Here is a 24,736-nt window from a genome sequence, read left to right as displayed (position 1 = left end):
ATTCTTAAATTTTTATACCAGTGAGGCAAAAAGACGTACTCCAGGAATATGTAGATTATCTAGACTGATCTTAGAATTCTACATACATATGAAAGGTTAAAACCTAACATTTTCCCATTTACTTATTCTTTTACTCAAGCAATGCTGCATGCCTACACGTGCCAGGCATTAGGTTAGACACTGGGACTCTAAGAGTGAAGGAGAATGAGGCAGTCCAAGGTCTGACAGTGTGGACAGGCTCTCTGTAACCACAGCAGCTCTCTGCAAAGCTCCTCACTGATATTATTAATGTTCTCCCTATTTTCATGACTCACACGTTCATCTGAGAGGACAGAGGAGAGGTGAGGCTTACTTTCTACCAGAGACATGCAGCAGGCTATGGAGTTGCTCAGGAAAGGGAGAGCATGCACTGAAATACACACCGTGTTTGAACACGCCTATCAGAAGGGACTTATCGGCCTCAGCATCCCACCAATCCACTGGGATCTCCATGTAGTCGATGTCGGGCAGGGGTACGTCTAGCTCCCTGTGGAAGGAAGGGCATGGGCTCAGAGTTCCTTCAACACAGACAAAAAACAATGCAAGAGCTACTGGCTGAACCCTGATATTAAGCTACACCCCAGTCACATGCTGAGAGGCTGAAGTTACAAGGACTCAGAAGGCTGTGGGCTAAGGTTTCTTAAACCAGGACTTTATCACATTCACCCAGTGAGCTATTTCATACATGTACTTGATTTCTAGGCTCTACCTTAGACTGACACAGAACCCTGAAGAACCTCTTGGAGAACTCATCAGTAGGTCTAGGTTGGGGCTTGGGATCCTTATGGGTAATGCCCATCTTCAGTTGGGAACCACAGCAAAAGCCATCAATACATTGGTCAACTGAAGGTAGAACACTCTCCACTTGGCTGAACTCATACACAATCAAATGTTGGAAAGTGCCCAAATCATCCTGGTTCAACATGTGGAGATCTCAAGCACTGTTTGAGAACAAGACAGTCAGCACTGGTACATGCAGGGAAATAAAGACCGCCTGTTCAGAGGACAGGTCTCACAGTAGCTGGCCTCCTGGCACGTAGGAAACTGACCCCTGGCTGGGTGCAAACACGGGCCTCCTGAAGCACAAGTAGGTTTGTCCGTCTCCACGAACGGGACTATATGGTAGCTCTTTAACACCAAGAGCCACGCTGACTTGTTTTACCTGGCAGGGGTGCCTTCAAACGCTTTATCAGCTGCCTCTCCCAGTATTTCAGCTTTTAGGTAGTACAGCATCCGGACTCGCAAAAGGACCCTGTGAAAGGTGAACACATCAATGCAAACGTATCAGAGCCCATGAGCTGCCTATAACCTGCCACCCCCAAGTGGACACATGGAAATTCAGGACGCTCCCAAGTTATTATGATGTGAAGTAATGTATGAGAAAGCACTAGAAAAGCAAAACCCAAGGTATTGATGGCAGATGCTACTGTGATTATCCCCGCTTCGCAAGGAAAAATGTATCTCACCAGCCCTGTAATCACCCTGTAAGCCCTGGAGGGCAGCAGAAACACTGTTTCTCCAGATCCACAAGAGTACACACCACCTCTATGGGGCCATAATGACCTCTAGGGCAGAGGTGCCTTCCAAGAGGCTGGTTACCAGTTTATTGATCTACTGAAGAGCAGGTCATGTTGAATGGTGCTGTTTTCCGTTGCATTTGCATGTATTAAAAATGGATATTTACAAGTCTTTTTCATGGCAATACTCCCAGACAGTAATCATGCCTTTTCTCCTGAGGTGCTCAGTTCCCTGGATTCTGCTCAGAGCATACTCAAGCTCCAAGGGAGGGCATGCGCCAAACATGTCCGAGACAAGGAAGTAAGTGTTTGTTGGGCAACTACTGTGTGCCCTGCACCATGCTGGGTACTGTGAGGCACAGAGCAAAAGCAAGCCTGTTCTTGAGGAGCCCACAGCAGTCTAACAGTGAAATGAGACCAACCACGAAAGAACTACAGCACGGAAGATGACCCTGGGAGTCGACGTATGCAAAACGGGGTGAAGGTAAGGGTAGGCACAGAGAAGCTGGCCCCATTCAGGGAGAGGCTTCATATTCACGGCTAAAGTGCAAAGAAGTTTAGAAGAGTACTTGTAACTTGTACAATACCAGTCAAGACTAAAGGCTAGCTATTAAAAATAAAGGCCTACTTACACAGATAGGGACAGACCTCCATCTAAGTTATTTTAAAAAGAGAAAGAGAAACAGCGCAGAGCATGAATAGTATGTAAAATACACATTATTTCTGGGAGAATAAAAGGAGGATGTACATTCATCTAAGCTGGTCCATGCCCAGAGTATCTCTGGAAGAACCTGGTTAGCAGTGGCTGCCTCTGGAGGGGGAAATGGGAATTGGAGGTGGGAGGAAAGGTTATTTTTGGCAATTTTTAAAAAACACATAAAGTGCCACTCTGGGCTCGAGTAGTAGGTGGCAACACACACACAATTTTTAGAATGGAAAGAACCCTTATTTTTCTGGTATGCCATTCCTTACCTCAGCTGTCAGTCAACTCAAATAATTTCAAGGTTTATTTTTTTTAAAGCTCAGATAATAAGAGCTCTACGAATTTACAACAGTCGTTGATCGTTCTACCTTGCTGACAGTGCCTGCTGGCCTCCTCAGTAAGAACTTCAGTGAGGAGGTCTTAGATATGGGAATCCCAGCCTGCTTACATCTAGCCCAATCAGAGGAAGGTTTTCCTGATGATGTAAGATAGAGTGGTCTCTACTTCTTTAAACCGAAATGTGGTGACACTTGGTAGCATCTATGGCATGAGAGAATAGAATTTTAAGTGAACAGTATTCACTTATTCTCCAAATGAGAAAGAAATCAATTCAGAGGACAGATGGGCAGCTCCTCCCCGAGTGAGAGGATAACCCCAGCTGGCATCTAAACTCAAAGGGAAGGAGGACTGGGGCACGTTTGTAACACCCTTACTTCAGCCAGACAAAACCCACCAATATTTCGGTGGCATTACTGCTCTTTCCTTCATCTCTTTCTTTAAAATAAAACACAACACCACATTTTGTTGATATGAAATACACTTCCAGGAAGTGCACCTTAGATAAACATACAGCTTGATGAATTTCCAAACTGAACACACATGTGAATCCAGGACCCAGATTAGGAAGCAGAGCATGTCACCAGGTCTCCTCTGACTTCTCATAGCCTGGATCTGAAACAGCTGTTATTTAACTTTTTAAAGTTCTTTTGCTGACAATTTCCTGTCCCTAAATACTATACCACTACTACTACTGAACAATGGTTTGAGTACTTATCACATGGCAGCATGTATTAGCTCACTTAATCCAAACAACAATGCTAAGAGATGGAAACTATTATTACCCTCATTTTCTAGATGGAAACTATTATTATCCTCATTTTCTAGATGAAAGAAAGAAGGCAGAAGGCACAAAGAGGTTAAAAATTCACCTGCTCATAAATCCAGGCAGTCCTGACCCCAGACCCTGTCTCAACCTTTATCTGGTATGAGGGTGGCAATAAATCTGCTAACAGAGCCTGCAATTCTAGAAGCTCCCAGTCCACTTTTGCTGAAAGAATTCTGCCTGTTCTCCAACGTACCTCAGGGCAAACCAGGACCCAAGATCAAAGGGTGGAAGTTTCAAGGAAGCAGACTTCAGATTCAATACATAGAAGGGTGATTAATTAGAATCTGGTAATTAAATGAGCCTTGCAGAGAAATGGTAAGCTCCCATCGCTAGGAAGGCTCGAGCACAAGCTGCAGACTCCCTGGCAGGGTCCTGCCCCCAGAACTCCCATGCTGAGTGCAAGAGCTGCAAGGTCCCTGCTGGCTCTTGCTGAGCCAGGACTAAAGAGGACAGTTGTCCCCTTTGGATTCAGAATAATAAACATAGTCAGCATCTCTGAACTCAGATAAATGCTTTACTGCATTCTTTTCTCTTTTTTTTAAAGATTTTATTTTTTTTAACAGTAATCTACATCCAGTGTGGGGCTCTAACTCACAACCCCGAGAACAAGAATCGCACACTCCACTGACTGGGCCAGCCAGGGGCCCCTATTGCAGTGTTCTTTGATTCCCAGCATCAGGCACACATTCAGGAAAAGTCTTGGGGATGGCGGTTAGAAATGTTAAGGAATTCCTCAAAGGTCCAAACTGGTTCTGTTCATCAGCTGTGATCATCTCTGCAGGTATCAAGGGAAGTTCTATGCCAACTTCTCCAGCTCAGCCTGTTTTCAGTGCCCCACACCCACATGTGCAGTAAGGAATGGAAGAGCCACACACTGCCACTGTCACTTAGCAGGGTACAACCCGAGTCCTTCACCTTGCACCTCACTGTTGAGTGAATGTAAGGACTCTGATTCTGTCACAGCTACAAGTACTGTTATTCTCCTAGCCGGTAAGACTCACAGTCATGAGTTAGCTGCTTTCTATATTCCTTATCACATATTACGGGTTATTCCCTAGCTGTGTCATAGTCGACCCTTTCTCCCCAATTCTACAGTTGGCACCTTCCTCTAGATCCTTATGATCCATACTTACATTACGACAGAACTCTCCTAGATGGCCACTTAGCTCTCGGTTTACCCAGTCCATCTCACTGTTGCCAGATAAAGTTTTCTCCCCAAACGTCATTTTTTTACTACATGTCTCACTTATTAAAGAAGCATGGCTGCTTAATCTACAAGAGAATCCTCAGCCTGCAGTACAAGATCTCCTAGGAGTCCTCTTAGCTAGGCAGCCTCCTGTTTCTGTCTGTCCCCCTACAGGGTGACTCTGAGTCAGTCCCATGGCACATGCTACCAGGTCCTCTCCCAGGCAGGTTCTACCATCAACAGCACGCGCCCTTTAATTCTCAGCTTGAGAACTACTGTCCCAAAGAGCCTGTCCTTCTGTGCACGGTTTTTGTTACTGTTTTGGGCACGAGACCTATCTTCAAAGATTTGGAAAGATGAAGGGAAAAGGATCAGACTTCATCTGTAAATGGTGAAGAACACAACCTGACAACCACCGCAGGACCATTAGGTTGATGTCACAGGGAAGACACACTAATTTGTAAGTTGACAAACGCTTACTTCTCACTTAACTTAGAAGGTTGTACCCAGAGGTACGGCAGCAGAGACCTTCTCACTGCCGAGCAGGAGTGCTGGGGAGACATGCCTGCAAGGCCTACGAAGCTGGGCTAGGTGGTTTCCAAGGGTCCTTTTCGTCCTGATAGATACTCCGTACGGTGATGCAAATATCCACGTGCAACTTGTCACTGTTTGGTGGCTGAGTGCCCTCTAACTCCCCAAACTAAACTTCACAAGAGCAGTTTCATTTTCCATCACTCTTTCCTTTGCCCTGCCATCCACCCTGCACGGTGTTGGCCCAGGGATATAAAGGGTAATATCTCAAATGCAAGTCTGTCAAATGCCTGGAGGCCATGAATGGCAACAGCAAATCAGAAGAGGAAGCAACCTGGCATGGGGGAGTGGGGCTGAGAGTAGTGGCCACTAAGGCCAGTCTTCTGCTCTTGCTAATGTGACCTCAGGGGCAGAAGGAGAGAAAGGGAAAGGAGAGGAAGCAGTAAAATCACAATGTCCTAACTGGATTTTGACAGTCAGGTCAGAAGTCCCCTCAGGGGTATAAGGGGCAATGGTAGAGAGTCCAGGTTCTGGGGGAGAGGAGATGTTGCCAAAGGAGGGAGACAGGCTTTATGTGAAGGGATCCCAACCAGTTTAGACCACATACCCTGCCTTTTCAGACCCTGCATGGTGGTACAGGAGCATCAGGTGGTCCCCCACAGCCCCGAGGGGATCCCAGGAGCCTGAACGGTCTGAATGGAACTGCCGCGAAGGATGGGGAGGGGCACACTCACTTGTTGCAGTGCTGTTTGAGGTGTTTCTTATAGCCGTCATCATGCAAGACCACCTCGGGGTTGCAGGTGGCCAGCCAGTCTGCATTCTTCAACTCAGGGAGCAGCAGCTGGTTCTTCGTCTTCTTCCCCTTCCTCCCTCTGGGGACTGGAGCAGACAACCCTGAAACAGAAAGGAAGGCCCATGAGCCTAGGCAACTTTAAACATGGGGGCAGAACAGAGTTGGGCTTAGGGTTGCAAGGAGGCAGCCAGGCTGTGCATGGCGGCCCTACGTGACAGACCCCCCTCCTCGGCCAACCAAGTAGTGCTAGTGGTGAGGAGATCTGCCTGGGCTCCAGCTCAGTAAACTCCAGGAATGTTCAGTCAGGCAGTAAGAATTTACTGAGCACCCCATGCAGACTAAGAACATCACCTGCACCCCTCGGGAACTCACAACCCAGCCAGGGAAAAAGGGATGCTCGGTCCGAAACGTGAACGTGAGCTGTGGCCAAGCACAGGGAAGGAGAAGCACAGCACAAGAAAAGGCAGAGACAGGTAGAACTGGGGCACAACAGTGACATGCCAGAGAAAAACCAGAGCACATGGCGTGACCCCAGTTCCGTGAGGGAACCCTCGGGATGCTCTGGTCAGCACACAGGACTGGCATGCGGGCCCAACTGTACTCCCGCAAAATACTACAGGCAGCACTGGATCATCCTGAGGGAGAACTGAAGGAAACCTCTTGCTCTCCCACAGCTAACATTCTCAGATAACATCTGAGGAAGAGAAGCCTCCCAAAGCACAGCAACCTGGGCAATGCAGAAGGACGGGAGCACACAGGAGCTGCCGCTTCTCAGGCCAGCCCTGCCGCCGCTCACCTGAGTGGTTCTGGAGGGTCTGGGCCTGCCCGTCTTTGGTAGGTGTGATCAGTTCCCAAATGAAGCTCTTGATCTTCTCGTCCCCCTTGTAATGCTTGACACAGTAGACCAGCAGGGCCCGGCAAATCATCTCCATGTCCTTCTCATTCAGATGCCACTTGAACCGCCCGTGGGTCAGGATGTCCTTCCACCGGCCCCAGCTGGGAGTGGAAACACAGAAGGGCGTTGGAGGGAGGAAGGGCCACGTGTGCCCTCAACACTGCAGGACAAACAGGTGCCAGGAGTGCTTCTCATCGTCTGCTGAGTCTGCTAGTCACCCTGAGGGCTTTGCCCTGAAAGGCCTTCAAGGACCACATGCTGTATCACACCGAGGGTCACCGAGGTGACCTGGACCCTGAGAGCTTCATATGGCCACTTGAATGTTAACAAGGGAGGGACAAAACTATTTGGAGAGGGGAATAAATTTGGGATTAAGACAGTCCAGCTGCAGTATTCAAAAGCAATGGTGAGCTCCCAGAAACTAAACCTCGTACTTCAACTAGAACCAGAGCCCTGCACGAATCATGCCCTAACCGCAACATCTGCTGTGCTGACTCCATATATATCCTCGGTGGGGGGAAAGCAGGAAATCAGTACCAGGCAACAAATTAGTAACAGAGATTTGCCGTGACAAGCACATGAGAAAATCATGGCGCGTCTACAATATGGCAGCAGAGCGTACAACAACCGAGGGGGGGCCATGGGCGAAAAGCACGGTTCTCTCCTGCTCTAACGGGTCTTCCGTCAGCCCGGAGCGCTAGAGGTGACTAGAGACACAAACTGGACAAATCTCAGGGGCTGGAAAACAGCAACACACAGTCCAGGCCAATACCCACCCAAAGATGAGCAGGTTCTTCTCTACCCGGAAACACTCGGCTCGGAGGTAGCGCCGGGTTTTGTCATTGAGGCGTCTGGACCTCGTGGGCCTTTCGTCTGAGTCGCTGTCTAGCTCCGAGAACTCCATGAGCTCATCCTCCTCAAAGGAGTTGTAGTGTTTGGTCTGCTTTCTCACTCGAGGCCGGTCGATCACTAAGCTCTCCTAGAAACAGAGAGGAAAAGTTGGGGAGAGGACCCTTCTTCGTTCTTCCCCCATCACGATGCATACACACACCCTGTCGCTGGTCCTGGGTCCCGAGGACACATCCGGCAGAGAACCACACCCCGGCCTCGTCCTCCAGCAGGTAAGGCTCTTCCCAGCACACCTGCCGTGTCCACGACAAGCAGAGGGGATTCTCTGAGACTCGCTGGAGTTGGAGTGTTCCTCAAGCCCCCGGCGCCGGCTGCCACCATCTGCTGTTTCTGTAGTCTTTCTAACAGTGCAGGCGGATGGCAGGCAAGGCCCCCCAGCACCCAGAGTGGCGGCTGCTCTTGCCAAAAAGGCAAGAGTGGGGCACCCCAGCTGTTCTGCCCAGCATGCAGAGGCAGCCTGCGCTCCGGAGACAGGATGAGTCGGACAGTTCCATCTGCTCGGCGACTTTCTCAAGACGCATACATTTCTTGCCACTTCATTCTCTGCCTTCCATGGGCGCTAACTCCTAACCTTTTGTCTTTCACTGAAGACATAATCTCCAGCCCAGGATCTTCAACTCCTTCTGGCAGCTCCCCTACCAGAACCATCACTTCTTTTCCAGTCCCCGCCATTCCTGCTCCTTACCCCTTCACCCCCACACCTCTTCCTAAAGCTTGGCTAAGCTCTGTGTAGCCCAGATACATTGGGGCATCACTCCTGCTTCAGTCACTTTGCTTTCCGCCTTCCATGCTCCAGCTGCTTCTAAACGTCTCTACGACAAGAGCTTTTTCCTCTCGCCCTCACCCGCCATCCTGTGCACAGAGTAACTTCTGGATTGTCACCTTATAAAACAGGTTTTACTAAACAGGTTACTCAAGGGACTTCAGACTCTTCCTACTAAAGAAAACAGGTTGGACTGAGAAAGCTCTGGGGATGGGACAGAAGAGTTAAGGCTGGGTGTGAGTTACTGCATCAGCTAGATAGGAGCAGGGACTGTCTCCTGAGCTTGTGGGTTCACGAGAGTTCAACATTCACCCAAGAAGACCAGTAGAAAGTGATGTGTGGGCACTCTGGAGTGAGGACAGGGCCAGAGATGGAGGGAAGGGAGATGAACATTTCAGGGGTGCCTCCCAACAGGCGAGGCAGGTGTATTCACAAACCTTATCTCCCAACTCTGCAAAGGGGCATCACCACCTCTTTTTGTCACATGTCTTGCTCACTTGTCTCAGTGCGGTCAACTGCCTTGCCCAGAAGAGGCATGCAGTCAGGGGCAGACTGACATCGGACTCCGGTTTCATTCCACAGCTACTCTCTTTCTCATGTTCAGAAGTTAGAAAATTCGAGGTACAGAGAGAATGGAGGAGAGACCAACAAACCCCTTCATCCTGCTTAGCCTCCCCTGGAGTATCTGTCAGAGGTAAAGTTTCTTTCACAGGAAGTGTTGAGGCAGAGGTAAAATAGTCCCTTGCCAAGATGGGATGCTGGCCTGGGTCTGAGGGCTGAACTTGACCTGTGTGGCCAGTTCCAGTTCTAATTGCCTTTGTCGCATTTCCCAGGTGCCCAACAGACTGTAGGTCCCAAGAAGTCATTTTAAAATTGTTAACAGTAAGAGGCACCTGGGTGGCTCAGTCGGTTGAGTGTCCAACTTCAGCTCAGGTCATGATCTCGCAGTTTGTGAGTTTGAGCCCCACATTGGGCTCTGGGCTGACAGCTCAGAGCCTGGAGCCTGCTTCGGATTCTGTGTCTCTCCCTCTCTCTGCCCCTCCCATGCTCATGCTGTTTCTCTGTCTCTCAATAACAAATAAACCTTAAAAAAAAAATTGTAACAGTGAACATTTATCAAGCTCTATGTGTCAAGCATGCTTTAAGTGTGTTACATATAGGATCTCACTTAAGAACTAAGGCTCAGGAGTGAATAATGACTTGAGCCATGTGGGAATTTATGGTCCTACAAGCCACAGCAAAATGTACAATGGAAGAGAACATTCTCAGTATTGTACCTTTTCATTCTTTGCTTCGGTGTCCAATTCAGCTATTTTAGCCCATTTCTGCCAAAAGTTTGGGTCATCTAAGGAAATATCTGTCCTGTTTCCTGAAGCCACAAAGCTAGCCTGTGAAGATAACAGAAGTCAATAAACTGCTCTTGAACACAGTACAAGCTGATAATACCACCTGCATTATTTCAAATTTACCAGAATCCCAAGTATGTTCTCCAATTGCATTTGAAGCCAAAACCCCTAAAAGAGCCTCCCAAATGAATGTGAAAATCTCAAGGCTGTTCTTTTTTTAAAGATTGGGTAAGGATATTACAATTTCCACCTCCAGGATCATTTTTTGGAACTTAAACTTGGAAGCAGGAAGAATGCCCTGGAACACAATGGCAATGTGTTACTTGGTGTCTAGCTCCCTGCAAAAGGGTTGCTTTGTGAGACTTCCCTAGATGCAATTTTTCTTTCAGTTCACCACTTTCCAAATGTCTGCTTTGGGAAACGCACCGGGGTTGGGCAGTATGAGGTATACTGAGATGACCAGGCACTTATAAAGCACAAAATGTCCTACTGAGGAAGTCCTACATAAGCCATCAAACAGGAGACTCAAACAGGCCACAAAGCTCCCAGAGCCCACGGCCGGAGACACCTGAAAGTGATTTGGTAAGTGGCCTCATCAGTCAAATTTGAAATCCAGTGAGGTGAAGAGCAGGGGAAAGAGGCACCTAGAGTAGCAGCTGGGAATCTAGACTAACATCTTTTCTCATGGAACGAGCAAAAACCCTTGCTTCAGTTTGAGGAATGGAGGGTTCAGCGGAATTTCACTGCGTGGACAGTGATCACGGGGTGCTCTACAAGGAAATCCAGATGACCATTCAAAGGTTTTGGAGCAGTCTTTGCAAACAGTGAACGGTGCAAACTGTAAACCGAAGTGTCTGTCCTGTCTGCTGGAGATCAGCTTCCACTGGTCAGGAGTGGGGTTTTCTTTCTATAGCTTCTGACTCATTACTCAGAAACCCTCTAAAGAGTCTGTATTTTCTGTCTCACACAAAACCCAGATTATCTGTAGACAGATAATCTCAACAGTTTGCATATTGAAAAAACAAAGCCTGGCTGGTGAAGGTCAAAGAACAGTGTTTTCTTTTTGCTCCCATTCTGACACGGACTCTGGAGAAAGGTGCCATACCTTGGCAAAAGTAGATCCTTTCCCTTCAGACTGGATGGTGATGGTGTGGGTTCTCCTCTGCAGAATCTGGTCTATGTCTTCTTCACAGAATTTGGAGCCTTCATCTTCCTCATCCATCAGGGCTCCATAAGCCCCTTTCCGGAGCAAGTCCTCTACTTCCATTTTTGAGAGCTGTTGTACCTGGACAGGTCACCAAAGGCTACTCACAATGTGGAAAATGCACAGGAGAAAAACAGCCTAAAATCTGGCCTTCATGATCCACTTCCTCCACTAACTGTACATGTCGGAAGACTAAAGATACGGGCCACAAGTTTTAGAAAATTAGAGCCCAGATAAAGATACTCAAGAAAACTATGGGGAGGGCAGACAGATAATCCTCTATAGGGAGCTCTGGAATCAAAGCCAGCACATGACCCAATGGCCCTAACATTCCTCAGGACATTGATTATTATCACATGTCACAAGCTATTGAAATTATGCACCACTGAAGAAGGTATGTTTAATGCTTTAGTTTGAGTCTGTACCTTTAAAAACCTCCAGATGTACTAAACAAGCTACAGAATGATGATTTATTCATTATTAAATAAATACATGAGTATTGGAAATGATGTCATTTCTCAACTAAAGAAAGGGTCCTGTGCCAAGTGTGATCTTCTCAATTGCTTGTTGAAAACAGGAAATGGGAGTTCAAAACACCCTTTCCTGGTTCTAATTAAGAATCTGGTTCTCTCTCTACCAATCACAAGAGGGAGTTCCAGGACTCCCAGCACTGGTGAGCTGAAGTATTAAACTTAGCAACACATGCATAGCTAAGAGGATACAGAACATCTGGACTGAAGACAACTCACTGGAAGGTTTTAATTCTCAACCTTTGATGCCCTGAGTCCAGAGATTAAGGAGATACTCTGTTTTGTTGGCCTATAACTTAATACAATTTAAGAATCTTAGCTGCATTTTTTATCCCTGTGTAGGGGGGAAAAGATTTTATTAACTGCCATATTGCAAGCTGCTAACTTATTCATTTTTTTTTTCACTGACCATCATGCATTGAATATCTTTAATATGCCAAGTACTGTTAGGGGCCATGGGTGATACAGATAAAATAGGTTTCATTATACCCTCAGGAAGCTCAAAGTCTGGAGTATGAGATAAGACATGGTGACAATAGATATTCAGAGTGTTAAACGTTAAGATCTACGGACTTCTAATGGGCACTGTTAAAAATTCTGCTTACCGAAACGTTACTGCATGCTGGGCAATCCTACCACACCACTGCGCCTACAGATTTCCTTTATCCATCTGTAAAAGCAGAGACCTGACCCTGAATTATCCTCTGCTGTGGGGAATGACTCAACAAAGATGTGCAACCGGATTTAATTTAGTGAAAGTGAATCTTAAAACAGCTGTAAGAAGGGAGACCCCAGAGGGGCCCGGGCTGTGTGGCGAGTGTCCTGGGGGGCTCTGAGCAGGTCCCGTCATACTCACCCCATTGGTGCTGCCCTTTCGGTTTATGTCCTGAAGAACAGCCTTGTCCAGGCCCAGCTTTAGGCTGGCTTTGTCAAACATTTCCCGTTCATAGGAGTTCCGAGTAATGAGACGATACACCTTCACGGCTTTGCTCTGGCCTATCCGGTGACATCGGGCCTGAGCCTGGGAAGGAAGGAAGGTCATACATATCCCGTCACCAGATATAATGGCAACAGCCCAAGGAACAGGGAAATGCTTAAATGCCATGTGGCGTGAGTGGCCAGCTCTCACAGTTATGAGTCACGGGACCAATTTTGGAAGAAAATTCACCCAGATGTCGGCTGCCCCTCCAAACTCACTCATTTCTTCACGCATTATTTATTGAGTGACTACCACATGCTGGGATAAAGTGATGAGAAGGACATGACTTCCTACACTCCCCAGCTTGCGGGCTGAATGCAGCTACTCATTCCCAGGATGCTGTCCTGCTTTCTGGGCAAATGCCTCAGAGCTGGCAACACCAGTTTTTTAACTTTTTCATCTTACTAGAAAGAAATTTTCACACAAAGACCAAAGTAGAGAAAAAGCAGAATGACCTCTTATGGATGATCCATTTTTTTTTTTTTCAATCTCTACTATGTTCCCACCCTCCAAGACTATTATGAAGCAAATCCTAGGCATCCTATGGTTTCATACTTATGTATTTCAAAAAAAAATTTTTTTACATTTATTTATTTTTGAGAGACACAGAGAGAGACAATGCGAGCAGGGGAGGGGCAGAGTGAGACAGGGAGACACAGAATCCGAAGCAGGCTCCAGGCTCTAAGCAAGCTGTCAGCACAGAGCCCGATGCAGGGCTCAAACCCACAAACCATGAGATCATGACCTAAGCCAAAGTTGGACGCTTAACTGACTGAGCCACCCAGGCGCTCCCATACTTATGTATTTCAATATATAATTCTTTTTTTTAATCAGTGCTGATTTTTTTAAAGTTTATTTTGTTTTTAGTATTTAAGTTTATTTATTATTTATCTATTTATTTATTTAAAGTTTATTTATTATTTTGAGAGATAGATAGAGAGATGGATAGAGATAGAGAGATGGATAGATGGATAGAGAGCGAGCAGGGGAGGGGCAGAGAGAGAGGAGGAAAGAGAGAGAATCCCAAGCAGGCTCCACACTGTCAGTGCAGAGCCTGACGTGGGGCTTGAGCTCACAAACTGCGAGATCACGACCTGTGTGGAAATCAAGAGTCGGACGCTTAACTGACTGAACCACCCAGACGCCCCTCAATATATAATTCTAAATATAAGGACTCTTGTAAAATAATGCTGTTGCCACACCTCAAAACATGAACATTGGTACTAACAATCTCATCAACGTCCCAATTTCCCTGCTTATCTCATGTGTATTAATAAGTACGCTTATTTGGATCAGGATGCAAATAGGGCCCATACGTTGTACCGGACTGATAGAGCTCAAGTCTCTCTCATTCTGTAGATATCCCTTGCCTTTGACCTCTCCTTTTTCAAATGCAGGTTTTTTTGTTGGAGAGACCAGGTGTCTGTCCTCTAGCTTCTCAGGGCTCACATGTTGCCACCTGTATTCTGGCTGTGGTGTTAAACAAGTTCCTCTGGTTCCTGCATCTCCTCTAAGTAGGTCATTGTTTCTAGACCTATTCAGTGGGCAAAAACAGAAGTGTTTGGGTGTGTATAGTGTATACAATTATGTGCATATACAAGACAAAATATGTCATGAGATCAACTTAATTCAAATTTATAACCATGGGACTTTAACTTCACCAACCACACATCTGTATCTCTTTTTTAACCATGTCAAAAAGCTCAATTCTCAACCACACGAATATCATTATTCATTTGATTTATCCCACAATGTATATAAGAGTCTCAGAAAAACTGTACCATCAGGAACCCCCCAAAACATAATTACTGAGAACAATGCAAGATCTTTGTTTTCCTCCTCTCAGGGCTATATCCCACTAAGTATGCATGCTCCACTTACAATGTTTTAAATACTACCAGCAGGTAGGTTTCTTTTTCTTTCCCAGTGGTAGGGTCAGCAATTCTGAAACTACTTTCTGTGTAATATAGGATTGAGGAAAGGGGTAAATATAACAGGGGTCAAGGCTTTCATTGTTGAAGAAGGACGTTACAAATATGGGAAGAAGAAAAAGTAGAACAGCCGTATGGTGGTGTTTCTATGGAAATAGGTACGGACATGTGTGTGTTTACACGTTATTACACATGTGTATATATACACGTACATATGAATGTATGTTATGTACCTGTGTATTTATATTCTCTGTGTGTATGTACTCTAGTTATATCCACTGAATGGGCCTAGAAGCAATGGCATCACAGCAGCAAAGACCATAACTCCCAGATCTTGGTTTCTAAATATATTCTCCATCAAGACAAAACCAAAGCATGTAAGAGAAATAATTAATTCCAGGACTGGGGGCAGAAAAAACACCGGATGAGTCCCAAACATATTACTATGCCAGAAAATAACGAAGTACTCAAAGAATGATGGAGACACACCAAAATAACACTTCCAACTTGAAGAGGTTTACCACTGGCTAGGCCCAGAACGGTCTGAATATCAAAATAAATAATAGTAGTGAAATATAACCCACCAGATAATAATAATAATAATAATAAAAGAATCAATGAGTACATAATGACATAACTAAATGGGAGAAAAAGGAAAACTCTATTATAGTAGAATAACTAATAGACATAGAGTAACAAAGTTTAAAAAATCACCACTTTGCAACCAGTCAGCGCTGACTGATATGGGCAAAAATAATCAACGGATACTAAAACCAGTGGGTTAAACTTTGATGAGGAGCAGGAAATTTATTTAGTCTCAAAGTATCTTTCCAAAATTGCTTATTAATTTCAAAGGGGAAAATGCCCACTTTTTAGTGTAGACATCTGGTAGATACCACTTAACTAAGATATCCAAGTACATATTATCAGACAAACAGACATCACGTTCCTCCTGATGTGATATATTGAGAAGGACACATCATTTTGGTGTTATTAGTAAGACTGAATCCTACCCTGAGGAAATACAAACACAAACTGAGGGATAATCTATAAAACAACTGGCCTATATTTCTTAGAAATAACAAGGTCGTATTGTTCCGTATTCCCGGAAAAGGGAACTCTTTCGGATTCAAGGAGGCTAAAGAGATATGGCCAATAAGGTGACAGGTGCTCCTTTACTGGATGGATCTCAGAGCAGGGGAGAAACAGTGGCTATAATGGATGCTGAAATAAATAATACATTTGAATATGGACTCTGGATTGAAGACAGTTTTTGTATTTCCCAATCCTGAGAACTAAGCTGTGGTTATATAAGAGGATATCCCTGCACTTAAGAAATACATACCAAAGTACTGCAGGGGCAACTCACTCTCAAATGATTCAGACAAACAATGGTGTGTGTGTATATGTGTTTAAGTCCATGTATGTACTCAGAGAGGTCGAGGAGCTAGAAGGCAAAGTGATAGGGTAAATGGGGAAAATGTAAAGGGTTGGTGAATCTGGATAAAGAGTATACTGGAATTATAAACAAATTATATCAAAGTGAAAATGTCAAAAATATTAAATACAAACATTTGAAATGTCTCTCTTGGGGTTATGCTGTCCACTTGATAAACAGCTAGATTTCAACTGTTTCATTTTGCTTCTAAATTTTGGGGATTGATTTTTTTCCCCCCACATTAATTTAACCATAATGAAGGGGGTGGGAAAGAAGAAAACCAAACCAAGTAACTTTGGAAAATGATATTTTGATTATATACTGTAGGACTAATGACAACCCCCCCCCCTACATTATAGCCCAATATTATATATTGGTAAATTTATTTATGTTACATAGAATATGATTAGTAATTCTGCTACTTTATGTACAGACTAGGACTGAACAAATGAGTAAAAAAATATACTGTGTTATCATGAGACTGAAATTTCTCAAAGCCAGAGAAAGGATTTACAAGTGAAGAAGAGAGCAAGGATGGAGTGAATCAGCAGCAACTCACGAAGGGTGAAGAGAGATGGGCAAGTACAGCCATGTGGTGTGAGTGCTTCTGTCAGTACACATACACGTATTTCCTAGCTCTGTCTGCTCACAGAATCTAGAAGCGCTAACACTCTAGCAGCAATGGGCACTCCTAGTAGCCAGATCTTGGTTGTTAAATGCCATTCTTGAATAAAAGGAAGCAGGGATCCTTGAAGAAACTGTTAATCCCATGGCTGTGGCAGGAAAAATGCAACATGAACCTGAACATCATACGGTGCCAGAAAGGAAGGAAGTGCTCAAAACTTGACAGGTGCACATCAAAAGGACACAGGAGCCAACCTAAAGGACCTCCTAACGACCAAGTCTGAACAATAAAATAAATAATAAGAGTAATAGATTATAACCCATAAAATGAGTTCATACGGATATAAATAAATAAATGGGGAGAAGGGACAGCTGTTCTTTATAGAATTCCAATTAATAAGTGTATAAGAAATGACTGAAAGAGAAAATTGCCATTAGCCAAACCTCATGGTAATAATTACTGAAGGCAAGAACCATTGATGGATGCTAAAATTAATAGGTGAAAGTAATGGTGAGAATCAGGATATGTATGGTCTCAAAATATCTCTTCCCAAGATACTGATTAAATTTAAAAGTAAAAACAGTTATTTTACAGTGAAGAAACCTGGCAGATACCACCTCAACCAAGTAATCAAGGTTATCATCGCAAGCAATAAGATGTATTAACATCATGTACCCCCTGAAATGATGCACGGAGGAGGACGTAACATCACTTCTATGATATTCTTGCCAAAAATATATAACCTCAAATCTAATCATGAGAAAACACCAGGCGGACACAAACTGAGAGACAGTTTGTCAGGACCCTTCAAAATTGTCAAGGTCATGAACGATAAGGAAAAGACAGGTGCTGCCACAGACTGAAGGAAGCTAAGGAGTCAGGATTTCTAAAGGAAATATGAGAATGTGCATTAGATCCTGGACAAGAAAAAGAACATTGGGAGGAAACTGAAGGAACATGAATAAGGTCCATAGATTTCTGTGTCAATGTTAATGCCCTTGTGTCAATAATTAGACTATGGCTTGCATAAAATGCTAACACTAAGGGAGGCTGGGAGAAGGGTCCTAGAACCCTGTACTATTCTGCAACTTTTTTAAAGTTTAAAATGATTCCAGAATAGTTTTTAAAAATTTAATTTTGTTTTATGGTGTTATAAAATACTGAAGGTGGTTCCAAAGGCAAATATACAAAAAGGCATGTTTGGAAAAAGTAGCTTCTTTTCCTGTGTCTTCCATCTTATCCTGTCCCCTTACTCCCCCTACAGCTAAACCATTTAATAATAAAGTTTTTTGTTTTATCTTTCAGCTGGGAGGCCAGGGAGGAAGACACACACACACACACACACACACACACACACACACACATACACATACACACAGCTTTTTTAGATAATAGCTAGCATAGCATACATACTTTTTTCCACCTTATCTTATTTTTTTTTTTTCCACATACCATATACTCCAGAGATGACCCCCTAGCAATATATGGAAATAATCATTCTTCTATCAAAGTTTTATCCACTACGGTTTAGTCAGTCAGTCTTCTTTCTATTGGTGAACAACTAAGTTGTTGAGCCTTTGGCTATTATAATTAGTTGCCACATCTCCTTTCAGTATCTTTAGTGGCAGTAAATCTATGAGAAGATTTGATGGATAGTTGGTAAACAAAGGAAGTGATCAAGGTAACTAATATGGTTTATGGAACCTATAAAGCACTAATAATAGGTGGCTACAAGTAGTGACACTGATTTTCTTTCTCTGGCTCATCTGACATCGTAGGCAAATTACAAGAAGGAGTTTAAAAAATGTTCTGAGCAAAGGTCCAATACAGGATCAGTGCAGACGCCACTAATTACCTTCTTGTTATCCACATGCCCCTTCTTCCTTGCTCCCAGAACCCTGATGCTTGTAGAGGGCAGCAGTGTGTTCACCTAAAACCATCTGCAGCCTCCCAGGGATGATGAAGTAATACAGCCTGGACAACGAGGTGCAGCAGAAGTCTATCGGGGACATCTGGAAAAGTCCTGCCCTCCTGACAGAGGCACCACACCTTCCTTCCTGATCTTTCCTGTCTGGTCTGAAGTATCCATCTTGGAACAAAGAGGTTGTAACTCACACTCCCTGAGGATGGTGGAGCAGGAAAACAGAAGGAATCTGGGACTTGGATGACACTGTGAGGCCACCTTACCCCGGACTGCCATCTCCAGACTTCTCATTAACTAAGAAAAACAAACCTGTTCTGGGGAGTGGGGGGGAGTCACTGTCACAAGCAGCTAAATGACACCAGGAGGTAACATGTGCTCTCCCGAAATGCCTTACCTGAAAGATAACAAGGGTGACTCCTATCACATTTAAGAGACTCATCATTTTACAGCTAAATCTCAAGGACAGGCCTTACTTATTTCCCTGATCAGAACTCACACACAAAACACTATGGTAAAGACAGAAACGCTTGCAACAAGGGCAGCAACTGAAACGAAGTCCAAACAAGATCCTCAGCAAAGCTGAGTAAATGCAGAACTTCTAGAGCAGGCCACAGGGGCGGGAGGCAGTGGTGCGACCCACCCTCACAGGAAAATCAGAGCTCTCACGCTCTCCCAAGGCATGACGCGCAAGCTCAGAGTCTGTTCTTCACTGATTAATACATTTGAGTCGAACACAGCCAGGCCTACAAGAAACAACTAGTGATGTTCAGAAAATGAAAAACAACCAACGAGGCACAGATCCCAGGGACTGCAATGGCAAGAAGGGGGAGCCGCTTAGTTGAACAAACAGTGACAGATTTCAAATTGATACCAGCCCCTGACTCACTATTGTCAGTTTCAGGTCCAGAACTTGGCAAACCTTGTCCTACATTTTTACAACCACACAAAAATTAAATAGCTGGTACAAAGATCCAAGCACAATGCTGACTCCTCTCTTGACCATAACAACTTTTTCAAATCATTTGCTACATTTTAAAAGTACATTTTCTTTAATACTTTAAAATGCTACTTGGTCCTTAATGAAAATCCACATTTCAGAGAAGTTAAACACAATTGCCTACAGTCCCACCTGAACCTAACCACGTCTAGCACAGTGGTATAGCTTCCTAGCCCACCTTCTCTGCCCGAGTATTTTATTTCGGGTCCAGCAATTTTACATTTCTTCTGGCACTCTAAAAGTGTGTATCTGCAGGCCAACTACTTGTGCAGAAGAGGACTCAGGGGCTCTCCCTGCAGTAGGAATCAGAATGCATTAGATGATGCCCTCCCCTATCTCCTTTGCAAGCCTGCTTTGGAATTGGAAGTTTCCGGATCCAGATTTATTCCTTGGGGAAAGGTATTATCCCCTCTTAAAATGTAAACATTTTGGGGGAATAGCACAGATACCTGCTCACTCCATTTCTACTATGTGACTCAATTTATCACCCAAACCAAAGTCCTGGGCACTGTAGTCTCCCCAGGGCCTGGCCTGCTGTCTAGGGCTCAATAAATGTGCCAATAAGACAGTCAAGAGCTGGCTGACTACTGGAAGCAGAGAGGAGTTAGTAGCATAACAAAAGGGTGCTTTGTGGCAGCCAAAAAAGAAGTGGGGAGTGAAAAGGAGAGGCCATTGGAAGGAGAGATAGGAGTGTACTCAAAAACCTGACTCACTTTATTTGGGGTTGATGCTGTAGTCAGTGCCCATTCCATCTGCCTCAGGGGTGCCACCTATGCTCATTCTCACCTTTTTTTGTTCCCTCGGTCTGTAACATTCTTCTGATCTCATATTTGAGATCCTGCCTTGCAGTCAGGTCTCTGCTCGGATGTCACCCTCTTAAAGAAGCATTCCTAGATCATTCTCTAAGTCAGGACACCAACCTCCACCATTCTTTTATTGTTTATTTTTTTAACTGTAGAGAGCCTGAGAGAGAGTGAGAGCAGGGGAGAGGGGCAGAGCCAGGGAGAGAAGAGAATCCACGCTCAGCATGGAGCCTGATGTGGGGCTTGATCCCTCGGCCCTGGGATCGTGACCTGAGCCAACATCAAGAGGCGGATGCTCAACTGATTGAGCCACCCAGGTACCCTGCAACCCCTGCCATCCTCTTAGTCTGTTTTACTTCTTTGTAACAAGTATGCGATCCATTACTACCTCATTTATTTTTCCTTGTCACCCCATGAAAATGGAAGTTCCATGAGAGCACTAACCATTGGTCTTGCTCACTGCTGTGCCTCTAGTCCTTTGAACAATACCTGGCAGGTCCCAGTGCTCAGCAAATACTGAACGAATGGACTACACAATGGAACATTCACAAATTCCGAACTTTCTTCCAGCAAAGAAAAGTAAAGCCAGTGGAATCTAGCTCTCTGAGGTCAGGGCTGGATTCCCTCTCCCTTCCCAGATCCTGTGGACAGACAGCTGCTGCATTCCCCTGTGGCAGTGCCCTCTGCCAGTGGCCCTGTTCCCACGCTTTCTGAATCCTCCTTTTAGGGACCTTATCAACAGGACAGACAAGGAACCTTATGGACCCACCACAGTTACCTAGTCCAACCCACAGGAACTCTGGCCTTAAAGAGCAGGAAGCTCCCAGAGGAGAAGGAGTGTCACAGAGCAATGAGAAAGCAAGGTGCTCATGGTCTTGGTGAGGGGATGCATGGTACCCTGGTACCCTGCTACTCCCATAGGCCTGTCTCTGACCTCTGAGCTGGTACACTGCTGGCTTCCTGCAGGGGAGACAAGAAACCTGCTTTTCACTGCTCTTCGTCATCCTCAAGCTACTGTCAACACCCTTTGCCATTTCTTAATTTGGGTGCTCCAGGAAACCTGATGCACCAGGACTGGGTCACAGCTGTGCCTCCCAAACAAAGGTGACATAGAGTGAATCTACGCTCCTGATTTTCTTATACACACAGACACTAACATAGACATATTCAAGGTGAGAGAGAACAGGTAGCATTTACTTGAGACCTCCAGGTAAGGTCTGCTTATTAAAGGGACCTCAAGTTGATTCACCTCAGAGATTGCTGCAGTCCTTTGGTGGTCACTTTATTCTCTCATTATCCCTGAGCAGTGCCTGGTTCCTATCCTAGATCCTAATGAACTTCACTTGTCTGGAAGGTTTGGGAGGGAAGTGCTCCCAGAGTAGATACTATAGGAAGAGTCCTAGTTCCCTCTCCTCGTACTTCCACAGGGAATGTCTGCTCCCAGGCAGGAACATGACAGTCTGTCTCTCTACCCTCCTTGTCCTCTCCCTATCCTGAATGGAGGAGACCTGACTGATCAGTGAAACGTAAGATCTGGTCTGAGCTCCTGTGGACTCACCCCTTCCCCTCGTCTTTTCTGTCACTGGCGGTCCTGAGTGGGCAGACTCTGCTCTGCAGATGACTGCCAGTGGTTCTCTGTGGTGAGGGTGTACAAGCGCAGGAGTCTGAGGGAGCCCCATTCCGGCTACAGGTCAAGGTGTATCATCTAATCCACCTTCACAGTCTATTAAGCTCATCTTTTGATCCTCCACTGTATTACCGTGTCTATTTCTTCATTGGTTCAGATTTAGGCATGGAAGATAGATAGAACTTACTGGACTCCTCAGGTTCTAACAAGACCAAAGGAAATAGCATGTGACACTTGATGTCATTTGTTTTATGAAGACCTAGATTAAAAAAAAAAAAAAAATCTCTAGCAATTCCTAAGCCTAATTCTATCCCCATAGCACAGAAAACCCCAGCAACATGGTCAAAAGAGAAGGCTGAATGAATGAATGTTTGAGAATAATGAAGCCTGCACCAGAAATGGTAACACTGCTCTCTGACTTTCAGCTGACTTCTCAGAGAAAAAAACTATGTTCTCTAGCTGTGGAAGCTGGTTGTCTGCAGACGCTTCTCAGGGCCTCGGGCCTACTTAGCTGAGCCCAGCCTCCCCTACTCAGGTTGGCTTCACTTCCAGCGCTCTGAGAGGGTCTGCATTGGATCAGTCGAGAAACAGCGTCCCAACACTGGCACTGCTTCTCCATGCTGGCTTGCCTGGGGATAACCACGGACTGCACCAAATCTTTCCAGGCTGTTTGAGTCCAGAGTGAACACTCACACTTTCTATCATCTGAACTTGGACCTCTGGAGCTATGCTGAAATCCCACTAGGGTAGGGCATGAGACCCTATTCATAATGAGATTCTCCCATCTGTGGCCCTGACATTGATACCAGGCAGAATACATCTCAGTCTACACACAGATAGGTGTTCTATGCCAAGGCCATCTCCCAAGAGAAATACAATCATCATCTATCAGATCAGGAATTGTAGTTCTTCAATAACCGTAAAGAATTACAGATGACTGAAAGCTTTCACGCATTTAACCAAAAATATTAGATTATATACACATGTGTGAATGATTGTGTGTAAGTTAACATGATGTAACTAGCAAGGATAGTACTGGGGAGCAGTCCGGTTAAGTTTTCTACTGTTAGGGTTAGGAACACAGCTCACTGATGTTCACAGCTGCGTTCACCTGTAGTTCTGGGATGGTCTCAGGGTCCCAGGGTCCAGACTCTCTCCCTGACATCGTACTTACGGCCTGTGCTATGAGGGCACATGGCAGGGAGAGGGTGGAAGGTGAGCATGCACCGTTCTGTGGGCAGCCTCCAGGCCCCGTGCTTCTTCCCACACCAAGCAAGCACACCACCTCCATCTCTGCAGGTGACTCAGAACTAGACCTTCCTTTCTCTGTCCCATCTTCCTCACAGCCCCCCAACCCCACTCCCCACTAACACGGATCCCACCTCCCTGCCCTAACATTACTCTTCCCAATCTTTTAATTTCTACCCCAGTCTGGCTGACATTTCAAAAATAAAGGACTGGTCCCTCTAAGTTACAAAACTTTTACATGAAAATAACAATGACAACAATAGAGCAGAGAGCAGTAGATGTAGAAGGCACAGTGGCCAGTCTGGAGCCCATGGGTTGAGGACTTCTAACTAACTGGGACCTGCAGCTCCCACTGTCACTGAGGCCCTCACTCGTTTACCTTCTGCCACATTCCTGGCTCTTGTCCCCTCCCTGCATAGCCTGCAGTGCTGGTGGTCTTTGTTCCTTCACTGAGGCGGACGTTAGAGGAAGTTCAGAGACTGACTCCACTGGAAGTCTCACACAGACCAATTTCCATGTGACTTCGCTGCTATTCCTTTGTTCATCTCTTGCCAGTTCCCCAGCAGTGGACATTAAAAACAGGTTTTCCAAAGCTTCTCCCTTTTTCCCAGATCCTAATTCTGGACAGCCCCACGTACCCCCTCTGGCTGCTACACATACAAATCAATCACCTCAAATGACTTCACCTTCTCTACCAGGCTTGACCATTCTCGTTTCTGCCCTTTCCTATCTCTTGGCATTGGCACCTATTTGCAACTGGTAATGTCTAGGATTTCACCTAGATCAAGCATGGTGATCCCCAAATCTCTGCCTTGACCATGACTTGCCTCCAAATGCCAGCCTTATGTTTCCAATTTCCCTCCTGGAAATTCCTCCAGGCATATCCAGCTACCATGGCCTCAAATTGGCCAGGTACCAAGCCTCATAGTCAGATGAGCACTGCAAAGGAGCACAGAACTGGACTTAGGAGATCACCTGTATCGGGGTCAGCAAACTTCTATAATAGTGAATATTTGAGATGTTGTGGGCTATGGTCTCCATTCCGATACTCTGTCACTGTAACATGACAGCACCAGAGATCATATGTATACGGATGGGTGTGGCTGTATTCCAGTAAAACTACTTAAAACTTGTTAGCCAATGGGCAACAGTTCTGCACCACCTAATCTATATCACTACCTAATTAAGTTCTTGCTAGTTACCTAATCAAATACTAACTTTTGTTTATTTTTATGTTAGTGCTGAGTATAGCATTCCTTTAAAAATTGGTTATTCATTATATCTAGCAACTCACCTTTGACCCAAATATCCCTTCACCAGTAGAAAGGCCTGATGGGGAACTAGTCATGTCCACTGATTTTCTTTGAAGTTGGATGTTGAAACAGTGCCACACAATTTGGTTTACAAATGAGTTTCCCCCCCTGGGTTTCAGCCAATTGTCACCAATTTAATAATTTAAAGTGCCATCTAGTAGACTGCTTTCTTCAAACAAAATTTTATTTGGAAACTCATTAAATGAAAAAGGCAAAGCCAAATGACTGTGAAGTGGTGGGTAAAATGCCCCCAGCTGAGCTCCTTTCCCA

At 45.1% G+C, this 24,736-nt stretch overlaps 1 protein-coding gene across 7 annotated transcripts in view; it reads right to left on the bottom strand.

Moving 5' to 3' along the window:
- The window catches only part of CHD6 (chromodomain helicase DNA binding protein 6), a 205,477-nt gene that overhangs the window by 45,203 nt on the left and 135,538 nt on the right, over positions 1–24,736 (bottom strand). For all 7 annotated transcript variants that reach the window (XM_023251244.2, XM_023251248.2, XM_023251247.2 and 4 more), the window contains 8 exons: positions 12,438–12,602; positions 10,953–11,132; positions 9,779–9,889; positions 7,606–7,808; positions 6,731–6,930; positions 5,876–6,035; positions 1,202–1,291; positions 423–526 (listed from right to left, as the gene is read on the bottom strand). In XM_023251244.2, the coding sequence (XP_023107012.1) occupies positions 423–526; positions 1,202–1,291; positions 5,876–6,035; positions 6,731–6,930; positions 7,606–7,808; positions 9,779–9,889; positions 10,953–11,132; positions 12,438–12,602 (1,213 nt within the window). The remainder of the gene's footprint in view (positions 1–422; positions 527–1,201; positions 1,292–5,875; positions 6,036–6,730; positions 6,931–7,605; positions 7,809–9,778; positions 9,890–10,952; positions 11,133–12,437; positions 12,603–24,736) is intronic.

Source organism: Felis catus, chromosome A3, assembly GCF_018350175.1.
Source record: "Felis catus isolate Fca126 chromosome A3, F.catus_Fca126_mat1.0, whole genome shotgun sequence".
NCBI lineage: Eukaryota > Metazoa > Chordata > Mammalia > Carnivora > Felidae > Felis > Felis catus.
Note: the sequence above shows the minus strand (reverse complement) of the source record. Positions and strands in the feature narration are given on the sequence as shown.